The 12,290-nt window shown below is 35.7% G+C and overlaps 1 protein-coding gene across 5 annotated transcripts in view; it reads right to left on the minus strand.

Annotated features, from left to right (window-relative positions):
• nckap1 (NCK-associated protein 1) overlaps positions 1–12,290 on the minus strand; it is a 46,075-nt gene that overhangs the window by 30,011 nt on the left and 3,774 nt on the right. Inside the window, exons 2-9 of one of the 5 annotated variants that reach the window (XM_058786492.1) lie at positions 10,102–10,119; positions 7,802–7,912; positions 1,898–1,984; positions 1,324–1,380; positions 1,082–1,224; positions 906–996; positions 647–784; positions 33–81 (exon numbers count right to left, since the gene is read on the minus strand). In XM_058786492.1, the coding sequence (XP_058642475.1) occupies positions 33–81; positions 647–784; positions 906–996; positions 1,082–1,224; positions 1,324–1,380; positions 1,898–1,984; positions 7,802–7,912; positions 10,102–10,119 (694 nt within the window). Of the gene's footprint in view, positions 1–32; positions 82–646; positions 785–905; positions 997–1,081; positions 1,225–1,323; positions 1,381–1,897; positions 1,991–5,126; positions 6,633–7,801; positions 7,913–10,101; positions 10,120–12,290 lie in introns of those variants that run through there. The other 4 variants (XM_058786491.1, XM_058786494.1, XM_058786493.1 and 1 more) reach the window with 4 other exon arrangements.

Consider the following 12,290-nt stretch of genomic DNA (forward strand, 5'->3'; position numbering starts at 1 on the left):
AAATTTCATGCTGTCTTTAAAACCACACTTACAGACAATCCATTTCTCCATTGTGTCCAAGGATAGATATTCACAGGGCATCTGAAACACAAAGACCAACAGAACACAAAATGAGTCATTGGCTTTATATAATTTCCGTTTTACTAATTTTAGCACTTAAACTTATTTCTGTTATACACCAAGACACAATTTTCATTTAAGTTTTACATCCTCAGCTTTATTTCAATTACTGAAAATTATTTTTAATAGTTTTAATAGTTTTAGTTGTAAGATGCTGTTTAGGGCTCTTTTAAACAGCTTGATGATACTTGGTTTTGGCCAGAATCAAAGGCAAAACCGCTGATATTAGTGCACTATATCACTATATAACATACACTATGTGCTTATTTGCTAACTGGTTTGTGAGCTTAGCAACATGCTTACATCAGACTACTGGAATCGACAGAGTGCATTCATTTTGGCTTGTGTGCTTCATGCGAGGAACTCGTTTATATGGTGTGCATGAGAGGCCGTTAGTGGAGTTGTTATCCATGAAGAGAGTATCAAATCAATCTCTTGCCATGATGATTAGCATGTTAGTATAAGATATTATGACTGTAGGTTTTTTGACTGTTTACACAAATTAAGGACTACAGCGAATCCTGACCGTGTCTGACTGAGCTGGATTGAGCATGGTACTGGGAGCACTAATCAAACTGAGCAGCTGAGCGTTCCTCCACTGATCTGCAGACAGATTCCGGCGTGGGTACACCATCTGCAGGGAGACCAGTGCATCTTGCAGTGACTGTCAAAAACAGAAAGAGAAGTAGGCAGAGAAAATGGCAGAGAGCTCGGGTTAAAACATGTCCTCCATTTGAGATGGGAAACAGAGTAATAGGATTTTCTCTCATTGTAGCAGATTTTACTTTTCCATGAGGGACAAACTCCTCCATCATCTTTTTCAGTGGGTTCTCATAGTCCACAATCATCTGTCCAAGCCTGGGATATTCTCGATCACTGAACAAGAAACATCACACAATACGTGACCTCAGACCTCAGCAGTTTGCGGCTCTACATAAGATGCTACTTTTATATGCATTACCTTGAACCGTGTGTCATTTCATGGGCATAGTTGTAGAGGCCGATTATCGCTTTGCGCTCCTCAATTCGAGAAAGCAGCATCATCAGGGTAGTGTACGTCACCACCAAATCCAGGTAGTTCTTTGTGAGGTCAAAATTTACAGTCTGCATTGTGGAAAAAAGACACTTTGTTATACATCTGCCATGTCACTGAACAAAAAATTCAAAAGATATATAATGCTGATTGCCATTAATTCAACTCACAATGTCAAAGAAAACTTGACAAACGTCAATAGTGTTCAGAAGTTCACAAACATGGTCCTGGAGGAACAGGAAAGCACAAACATTTTGGGTTTAATAGACCCTCAATGTGTCTTTTATTAAAAAAAAAAAAAAAAAAAAAAAAAATCACAAATGTATAATTTAATAAATTGTATATTTAATATTAAATAGTACTATATACTTACATTAAATTACAGGTTGAAATAAAATATAAATATTAGATGAAAAACTTCAATTGGAAACTAACTGAAATGCTAGTTTAGTTTTCCTTTAAGTACTAAAATGACAAAATAAATGACTGAATACAAAGCTAAAGATAAATGGTGACAAAAGTACATAAATTTACTCAAATTAAAACTGAATGCATTAAAAAAAAAGTATATAAATAACACTAAAATACCATTGTCACATATACAAAGACAAATTATGCAAGTATAAAAATAAGAACTACATTCTTGAAACAAGGGCAGAATTAATTTGCATAAATAAACCATCAAACTTAAACTGCATCTAATTCACTGCAACCAAGGTCAACAGTGTGGGACTGCACTCATACCTTAAATTCCATAACGTCCACAAATGTGAAGTAATATAGAGCTAAATTCTTCAGTATTTCTGACTTTTCTTTTTGTAGTTGTGCAAGCTGTTGCTGTAATATAAAAAAAGTGCAAATTAATCACTGTCACATTAAACAAAGTCACATAATTGTAATATCTGACCAGGAAACTTATCAGCAGGGCTCACATTAGATCATTTGAACTTAAAAATACACACAGATCTCAACCTGTTGGATTCTGTCTCAGGGCAAGGGTCAACAATAACGGATGTGAGAGAGTTTCAGGACATTTGACGGGAACGGTTACTTGCGCTTTTAGGACAGTTCTGCATTGTATATGTTTACTGAGGTACATCTATTTTAGGACTTACTGAATTCACTGCTGTGAATTCAAGTGATCCTATAATGATGAGAATCTGTTGAAACTAAGATAATGACTGCTGATAGTGTTGTAAAAATTTAAAAAAAAAAGTTGTAATATCTGCTGCATACGCCATTGTTTTCTGGCACACTAGTGTTTATAAATATATACCTGTCATGAAGTTACACTGAATGAAATGAAAAATACACAATGCATAAACACATAAATATATATCAGAAAATGTGGGCATACAAAACTACTTATTTCTGTGGCAGACCCAGGGCAAGCACAACCCTCCTGCACATCCCTATCGTTGAGCCCGTTCAAAGACAGTGTTTCTCAGATTTTATTTTTGACAGTGAAACTAGTGAATGAACCCTGCATCAAGTCCTGACGCGCACAGGCCTTTACCCTTTGGTTGTCTTTATGGTATTTGCAACTCTAGAGCAAAAATGCATTACCGCTGCACCTGGGAAGGTACTCAAAATAACTTGAGTATTCTGACCTCATTTTAGACATGCACATCTATATTCTATGATGTCCTGCTAATATCATTGTATTTTAGTGATGTTTGGATAATGTTATATATTAGTTCAAATAGTTACAAATCAATTCAAACATCTTAAAAATGAAAAAAAAAAAAAAAAAACAACTGCATGATTTGAAAAGACTTTTGTCATTTCAGCAGTCTCCTCCAGAGTGAAGAGTAGTGCAAATATGCTCTAGAATCAAGTTAGTGACAGAATCCTTAGTATCTATCGGGATTTCCAGAAAACCAGGTTAGAGCTACTAGAGTTAATGATGCACTTCAGATACCCATAAAGCTCAGAGAAACTACATTTAAGACAGAAGACACAAATTCCATCAAACCACACCATCCCCACCCTGCATACTTTTACTGGGAATATATTCACATCCTATCCTAAAGAAGGATATAATCCCACTAGATTATAAGGTTAAATATAAAATGAGTCTGGTATTTAAATACTGTAAGCCTATATGAGATAGAGATAATAAAAACAGCAGAGAGGGAGATGAAACCATAATAAACAGAAAGACCTGGAATCGCTTAAGGGTTAATCTTAAAACAAACAAACAAACATGTTCCGATCACATTTCACTCCTAAATCAAAAAGATTAAATTAAAAAAAATATATATAGAATTATATTTTGCATAAAGAAAATGAAGCCAATTTTTAGGACTATGAAGTTGATATTTTCAATCCAAGTAGTCACATTTTTGAGCAAAAAATTTTGAGCTTTTTAGTTTTCATTAAAATATCTATATTCCCATTATTTAATGTTACTTTAAATTGTTTAAAATGTTACTTTACTGGACTGTCAGTTTAACGCATTAACTTAATTAGTTATGAAAAAATAACGTGCTTAAAATATACGCACTGGCCACGCCGCCAGACCTGAACATCATTTTACATTTCATACAGTTGACTGTTGATAAATATGATGCAGGGAAACAACTCCATAAATGCAGTTATGCCCTAAAAGTCAAGATATTGGGTTTTTGTCTCATAGCCTATTTATATAATATAATAAGCGATATCACATGAGCAGCGAGAGCACACGAGCGTTGCTTGTCATGATAGCATGAGTGCAAATGTGATTTTAAACAACAGTTCAGTAAATAAGTAGTTAATACTATTATATTTTAAACACAACATTGTGTTTTTGCTCAACTTTGCCAACGCAAATATTACCTAAAACCACAGCAGAACTACTGTGCATCTGTGAGCAACATAGCAGTGTTTAGTTTCTGAATGAATCCGTGTTTTGAACAAATCAGGTAAATCAAAGATTCAAAGGTCCATTCATAAAGCGAGCCGTTTACTTAATTCCTAAATGAATCAGCCGTTTGAACGAATCGAATGAATGAATGGCTCATAAAGACATTTATCGCCACCTGCTGGCAGATTAAGTTTCTTATTTAGTTTAAAAAAACATTGGGGATAGTTCACCCCAAAATTTAAGTTCCATCATCATTTACTCACACTCATGTCGTTTCAAACCTGTATGACTTACTTTCTTTTGTGGAACATAAAGGAAGGTATTTTGAAGACTGTTGGTAACAAAGCTGATTTGGATGCCATTGACTTTAACTGCATGAACAAAAATTACTGAGATGTTTCTCAAATTATCTTCTTTTACAGTATGTTCCATAGTTAGATTATGTTATGCTGTTGTATTTTATGTTGAGTCAAATAAAATATTTCTTTCTAAAGCTACTATCTGTAATGACAACTTGATACTTTTCCCACTTAACACAATAATAGCTTTTAATGATCTTTTGTGGGTATTCTCAAAACCAAAATTAGTGTTTTTATCATGTCTATCATGTAATTAATTAGATTAAAATTTTTAATCGACCAACAGCCCTGTTTTATATATATATATATATATATATATATATATATATCAAATTTACACTTGGCATAGTTTGAAGATTAAAAAGTTTCCTTATCTCCATCTCCGCTCTTTTCAGAGTAAAGTGTGTCGGGGCAAAACTGTGAGATGCTGTGCACAATGGACTAAAACTCATTTCAAACTTGTTTTGAATAGAGTGGATAAATATATTGAGGAAAGCATGTAACCATGCAGTAAGAGACTCAAAAGGAAGCTCAGAGCACATCCCAATCATAGTCAAACATTACATAACAGCTACTCCAAATAAAGAATTGACAGGCATTATATTTTAGGAGTTATTTAAAGGGCCCATCTGAGATTCCTTTTGTCCATGTAGGTTACTGAAATACCAACATATATATGTGAGTACAACTGAAATGTTAAACTACATATACATAAGAGCAGGAACTAAATAAAGCAAATGGGATTCCACACGGAATCCAAACTTACCAAAAGAATAATCCAGAAAATAGCCATGTTAAGCATGCAAAAAATGCAAAAAAACAAAACACAAAAAAAGGAAATATAAAACAACACTAAAAGGCAACTCAAACACAGTTAAACATGACACAGCTCCACATCATTGCAAGAAGCAGTTAAACATCTTTAACACAAAGTAGAAGGCAAAGCGGCATCTAAAATATACAACACTTCAAACGGACATGGTGGTTGGTTATTACGAAGGGACCAAAATGAAAAAAGAAAAACACAAAACACACACTTGAGACATGGAATGAATATAAAAATCATATTTTATAGCACACATGAAAAAAATGTTTGGTTAATTTGTTATGAGAAAATCCATTAAGTAAATTAAGGCAGATCTTGGATGTCATGATGCTGATGATTTTCCTCCGTTTTCCCAAAATCACCTTTCCCTTGTGGCTTATGAATAAAAATTCAGGCTAAATGTCACCTTTACCCGTTTTCCTCTAAAATGGACATTCCAGAGCTTGTGCTTGGATAGCATTCAGGGCGAACCTCCATTTACTTGACAGCCGAATGATGTATCTGATCTGTCTTTACATATTGCTTTGATGTAGCATCAGAAGTTATGCAAATATGAAAATAAATTTCTTAGCAATCAATTCACATATATGTTTTTAGTAAATAAAATTTCACTTATGAACAAATGGGGAGAACAAGGAGTGCCCATCAACTGAATGTGCATCAAGACACACCAATCGGGTGCTTCCAATTTAGGAAACTTTTTAAGGACAACGGGAGTGGCCTAGTTTTAAGGAAAATCCTTCTGGAAATGTGCAGAATTGTGTCAGAATAGGTACTTTGGCACCAGGATCTTGTTGGTGGAAAAGGGGTATCCGAGACAAATGACCAGGGGGAAAATGTACTTTACAATAGTAGTACACGTCATTTGAGTTGTGCACAGAGATCAGAGATTGTAGTATCAGGAATGCCAAGCCAAAACCAGTAGAGGTGTGAATCTATGACACGCCTACATTCCTAAAGCAACATGGGCTGAACTGATGTCATTTCCTTACTGATAAATACCAGTAAAGAAGTGCTGACTAAATTTTTTCTCTGGGTTATATGGATTGATCCAGACAAAAATTATTCCACATTAAGAATAAATCATATTTGTGGTGTTGTGGTCAAGTTAAGTGTGGCCAAAAGTTCCTGGAAAGACAGACAGATCTGGGAAAGCCCCTCTCATGAGGACATCATCTCATGTTCTGGCCTAATAAAGCTGACTACATCAAACATTTGGGGAAAAAAGCGGCTGCATGACAAAACATTGTGTTTTTACAATGACCTCAAACTAAACCTCAATATTCCTCAACCATAAGCAGTGATGTTTAAATCACTCTCTGGTGGTTGAGGAATGAGCACCATGGTAACCCATGAACAGCATGGTAAACATGCTTCATAGATGTTCAGGGTTGTGGCAATGGCAACAAAGTGTTACAGAAAGGACTGGGCTTGGCGGGGTATGATGGTAATCAGATGGGAGACTAAAACTGCTGAAAAACAGAAAACAGATTATTGAGCACTTGTTTCACTACTACAACAACCGTCACTCAATACCACATCCACTTAATATCAGCACATGAGATGTGAAAAAGATCTAGTCATTTAGAGCAGTGGTTCTCAATCAGTGGTCCTCATCAAACTTGCGAGGGGGGAAGTTTGATATATATATTTTTAATATACATTACCTATAATTAGGGCTGGGCGATATATCTCATGCGATATGCATGCGCATCTCATCAGTAAAGCCAGTTCCTTGATTAGTGGTAAATCACCATCACCTGTTTTCAAACGGAGCGGCATTTAATACATGGAGCCGTAGATCACTGACAAGCTACGCAATATCGCATTCATTATCGCAGATGAATCGCCCTCGATAATGAACACGATATTGCCTAGCTTGTAAGTGAACTACTGCTCTGTGTATTAAATGCCGCTCCATTTGAAAACAGGTGATGGAGATTTACCGCTAATCAAGGAACCGGCTTTACTGACGAGATGCGGATGCATATCGCATGCGATATATCGCCCAGCCCTACTTATAATTAATATTAATAATACGTATATATTTTTTAATTATTACGTATAAATAATATAGCTCTTATCTGAAAATAAACAAAATCAAGATGGAAACTAATTAATGCCATTAAGGAGCCCCTTTCAGCAATTTTATTTCATCAGCAACACTGAGACTAGTGCAAAATATCTGATATGATCCGGGTCACGGCACCAGATTTAAACAGAGGGGCATATTCTCTTGTGCCTTGATGAGTAGGCCTATTCTTAAAATTATGAATTTTGATTGTTCTGATATAATAACAGAATGGATAGAGGAAAAACACCTTCCAACGAGTGCTGAAAAACTGGGATGATCCTTGGTAAACATGGTAGTCAAAACCTCATTTACTGATGCACCACTGAAAGCAGGAGAAAACATGCAATACATTCTTTCATCACATATTTTGACTAATTAAAAGTGCTGTAAGAGGTTTTAGAAAAAGAAAAAATCCACTTGCAGCACATTTAATACATTAAACATTGATTGGAATTCTAATCTAATACACAGGAAAACATTCTACAGGCATCAACATCATAACATTTACTAAAGCATACTTGATTCATAAAATTAAACTTACGTTGTTGTTGCGCGTCTCGACGGCCGGGAATTTTCTGACGATGAATTTCACAGCTGACTCCAGGTTTTTGTCAATCAGGTAAGAAGGCTTTGCCTTGGGATCTCCACAGGCCTACAACGAACAGGGAAAAACATCACTACTAAACGTGCAACAGCTTGAACAGGAACACTGTGAACATGTGCAACTGACTGATATTCCACTGATCATGAAACAAAGATTCAAACAGTTTGAGACAGATCAGAGAGGATGAACAGTGAGGTAAAGTGCAGGGATTTGATCACAGTTAGAAAATGCAGTGGAAGAAATGAAAAAGAAAAGAGAGCCAGAATGTTGAGACTGAAAATAGAGCTTGAAAGAGAAAGAAGGACAGATAAAATGGAAAGTAGGAATGGGAATCAAAGGGAATTTAATTGAATGATTTCTAGAACCCTTTAGGAAGTACAAAATAATTGCTTCTAATTAGATTGTACTATATACCAAACATACTATGTAAAAATAAATTATATTATATATAGATACATACATATTTTTGACTCATTTAACCAAATACAGTAAGTTCAAAAGAGTAATTAATTTGGAAATCAAACTACAACCAGTATGTATGATGCAAGAGGAAAACAAACAAACATGTTCATTTAGTTATTTAAATAGCATTATTTTGTTGAGCACAAACACAAAAGTATTTTAGTAAATTGTTCCAGTTTTGTTTTAAAAATATTAACATTCTGGATTCCCAACCCTAACGGAAGGACAGATAACAAGGAAAAAAAGAGGAAAAGAGAGAGGACAGAATTGAAAATGCTCTTCAAACGGACAAGGTGCTGCGTGAGAAGTTGGAGAGCAGTTAGTGGAACACGGACAGCAGTGTATGATCAGAAACAGTCCTGGAGAGAGAGAGAGAGAGAGAGAGAGAGAGAGAGAGAGAGAGAGAGCAACAGAGAGATGGTGGGTTTGCTGGACAGTGCGTCTGATTGGCTGGCTGTTCTGTAAGAGGTGAGTGTCTTACAGAGTGAAGGAGCTGGAACGCGCCAGTGGACGTGCAGCTGAGGCAGGGCAGTGTGTATGGTCACATGACACGTTACATGATGCTTTACATGCACCTACGGCTAATGCAGCATCGAACCTCAAGACCATTCCAGTGTGCACGGCAACACACAGAGGCTCTGGGTGCTGTAAGACAACGTGTTTTTTACGAAGCCCATTAGGTCGTTCCCAAAAAAAGACACCGCATGGCTAGCAAAGCCCTACACGCAGGCCCTGGAAATAATGCAAACCGGCAGTCAGCTCAGGGTAACAGAGCGAAACCCACTAACGTTAAATTTACATTAGCTAAATTACTCCTCTGCCCACTGATAATTTACCACAGCCAATCACAGCGGAGTAAATAAATAAACCCACAGAGAATCTACACTATGCCTCGAAAACGGCTGGTTTTGTTCTTCCTTGTTCTTTATCGTAGTGACATCCAACTGGTGCTTTACAGTTAAAAGCAAACTTGGTGAAAATAAAGAGGATGGTAAAAATAAAGCAAACAAATAAGGGAAAAAATGGAAAATAAAATAAAAATAAGCCTCATGCATTAATAATATTACCCCAACAAATGTAAGCAAAGGTTTGTAGTTACATATATTTGGCTGGGCGACATTAGTGAATCGGTCTATATTTACTTTGTCATGTAGTGCTAACTTAAATGGGAAGTGGTAGATAACAGTAAATAATTAACATTTTAGAAGTGAACATTTAATCATATTTCATATCGTACATTATTATGCTTAATTAAATTTAGGCATTATAATGAACAGTATAAAATATGGATTATTGATTTGATGTTGACAAAAACTATTGATTTTTGTTTTAGCTTAGAATTTTAACGACATTTTTTTTATTTTACTAAACATTTTGAATCAATGAAGTAGCTGTTGAAAAGATGACTCCTTTATATATTTTAAAACATAAAAATAAATAAACCGTTTCAGAGCGCATACATAGACGTTGTCAAAATATTGAGATATAATTGAGAAATTGTTTAAGCTATATCGCCCAGCTCAGCATTCAACATCTGTAAGACCGGCATAAGTTTAAGATCGCAAAACAACAATCAAAACAAAACTCACTTCGCTAAAGAAATAGAAATTAATCAGTTTAAAGAAAGATTAAACAGAAGAGTCCTGCAGGTGCTACAGTTTGGGAAGGGCCTTTTTTGTGAGTTGCGTACAGAAAGATCATGGGACATGAAACTGGTAGGAGAGCGGGGGGAAGGGGGGGACTGAGATTTTAGGAAGGTGAAAAGCTGTGCAAACCTTCCAAACTTGTCCTTGCTGGGGGAAGCATTGTAACAGAAAGAGAGAAAATTACACATAAACACAGGTTCCAACGTCTACCATGCATGTTCACTTCAAAACAAATTAGCTTTGGGAACTAATTGTATGTCGTTCCGGTTAGTGTGTTGGTTCGGGTCCTAGGGAGGGACGCAAGGGGTCAGTTGGGTCACACAGTGCATTGAGAGGCAGTCGTTCCCAGAGCTAACATTGACACCATGCAGAATTCACTCCTCCGGGAGCAGGAACACTGTGGGCTGAGTTCAGAATTCACGTCCATGTTCAAGAAAAGACCAGGAAGTTGGTGATTAGTCAAAGAAACATAATCCATGCAAGTAAAAAGGAACCAAGGTCAACATGTTCACAAAATGACTGAAATCAGATCTGAACTTAAAGAATGACGAACAGAAACACACTGCAAGAATAGAGCGAGCAAACAAACAAAACAGACCAACAAACAAAAACGTCATTATTATCTGCTTTATCTAATGCATCAAAGCATCTCATGCACAAAATAAGACCAAAAGGGCCAATTACAGTGAACCGTCATTGATCTCAGACTGAATCTATACTTTGACTATCCGTGTCATTTTGAGCAGAAGTAATAGCAGATAAGAGTACTAGATGCTACATCAAGTAGTGCACTAAATGTGCTCGTTCTTTTGAACTCAGTTTAACTGTTACTCTAAGAGGTGTAGCTCTTGAAAGAATAATTCTTTTTTCCTATGTTTTGGATTTCCATTGTCTCTTAAACCTTTTCCACCAAAATTATGTTGGCGCCAAGACATCCATACATAAGGCAATGTAACAGGGTTGTTTTGAGTTCCTTTGGTTAATTTGAGTCAGTTGATTTGAATCAGACACGCAAGAATACACAAGCAAGCTAACATTCTCTCTTTCATTCCATTTAATCATACAATATTTTATTTTAGCGTGTAAACCATCAGTGCTGTTTTTGAAGAGTGAGCATGTGCATAAAAATTCATAAGGGAACACTGTATGACATACGAGGGAGCCCGCGATGAATCAAACATCAAATAAAGCAAAATGACAGGGAACAAATTAATACTCAAGTAGTCATCAGATGCCATTTTCGTTTGGAAAAAAGTGCATAGTGGGGGGAAAGATGCTGATTTAAAGGGATAGTTCACCCAAAAATGAAATTTCTGTCATCATCACCCTCCACTTGCTCCAAACATGTATGAATTTCTTTCTTCTGTTGAACACAAAAGAAAATATTTTGAAGAATGCTGGTAACCCAACAGCTGACATTCAAAGTATCCATCTCCCCATACTATGGAAGTCAATGGTGTCAACTGTTTGGTTAGTACCAACTTTCTTCAAAATATCTTCTTTTGCGTTCAACAACTGAAAGAAATGTATACAGGTTTGGAACAAGTCGAGGATAAGTAAATGCTTAAAGTATTTTCATTTTTGAGTGAACTACAACTAGGGGTGTGCGATATTGACAACAAATAATATCTTGATACTTTCTGGGATCCTATCAATTACGATAATTAGACAACATTTTGCTGAGTGTGTTATTGGGCTGGTACCTTAAGGACTGCCGTGGACAACTGACTCCTAAAGTTTTTGATATTCTTCATATTCTGTGTGGTGGTCAGTTCATACTGATAAAAATTGATCTTTTCCAATAATTTTAAGCCGATTTTTTACATTTTATGGGCATTTTTACATTTATAAAGCCTTTTTTTTTTCTAAAAGTGTCCATTATCTTTTAAGTCAAATTATTACATTTAATCAGTGAATTATGAAATCAGTATCAACAAAATTAATCTTTGCAATGCAGACGAAACACAGAAGCTGCATCTGAAGTGTCATTTAGATGTTTACACGGTTCAGTGCAGGACATGAATCCATTTAACCAGCAGTTACAAATGCAAAAATAATGTTTTGATATATTAAACATAAAACCTTGAATACTGCTTTTTGAAATTATTTCAATAATAAAAGATACTTTGAATGTGAAATTAAAACCGCCAGTAGGTGGCAGCACGTCACTGTTAATAAGCGAGACATTGCGATTGAACCGAATCATTCAAACAGGTGATTCATTCAGGAACAAAACAGTCATGTTGCTCAGAGACGCAAAACAGCGCTATGGCTGTGTTTGGAATTATTTTTATTGTCGAAATAAATAGCGCGAAAAC

The sequence above is a fragment of the Onychostoma macrolepis genome, chromosome 09 (genome assembly GCF_012432095.1).
Source record: "Onychostoma macrolepis isolate SWU-2019 chromosome 09, ASM1243209v1, whole genome shotgun sequence".
Taxonomy (NCBI): domain Eukaryota; kingdom Metazoa; phylum Chordata; class Actinopteri; order Cypriniformes; family Cyprinidae; genus Onychostoma; species Onychostoma macrolepis.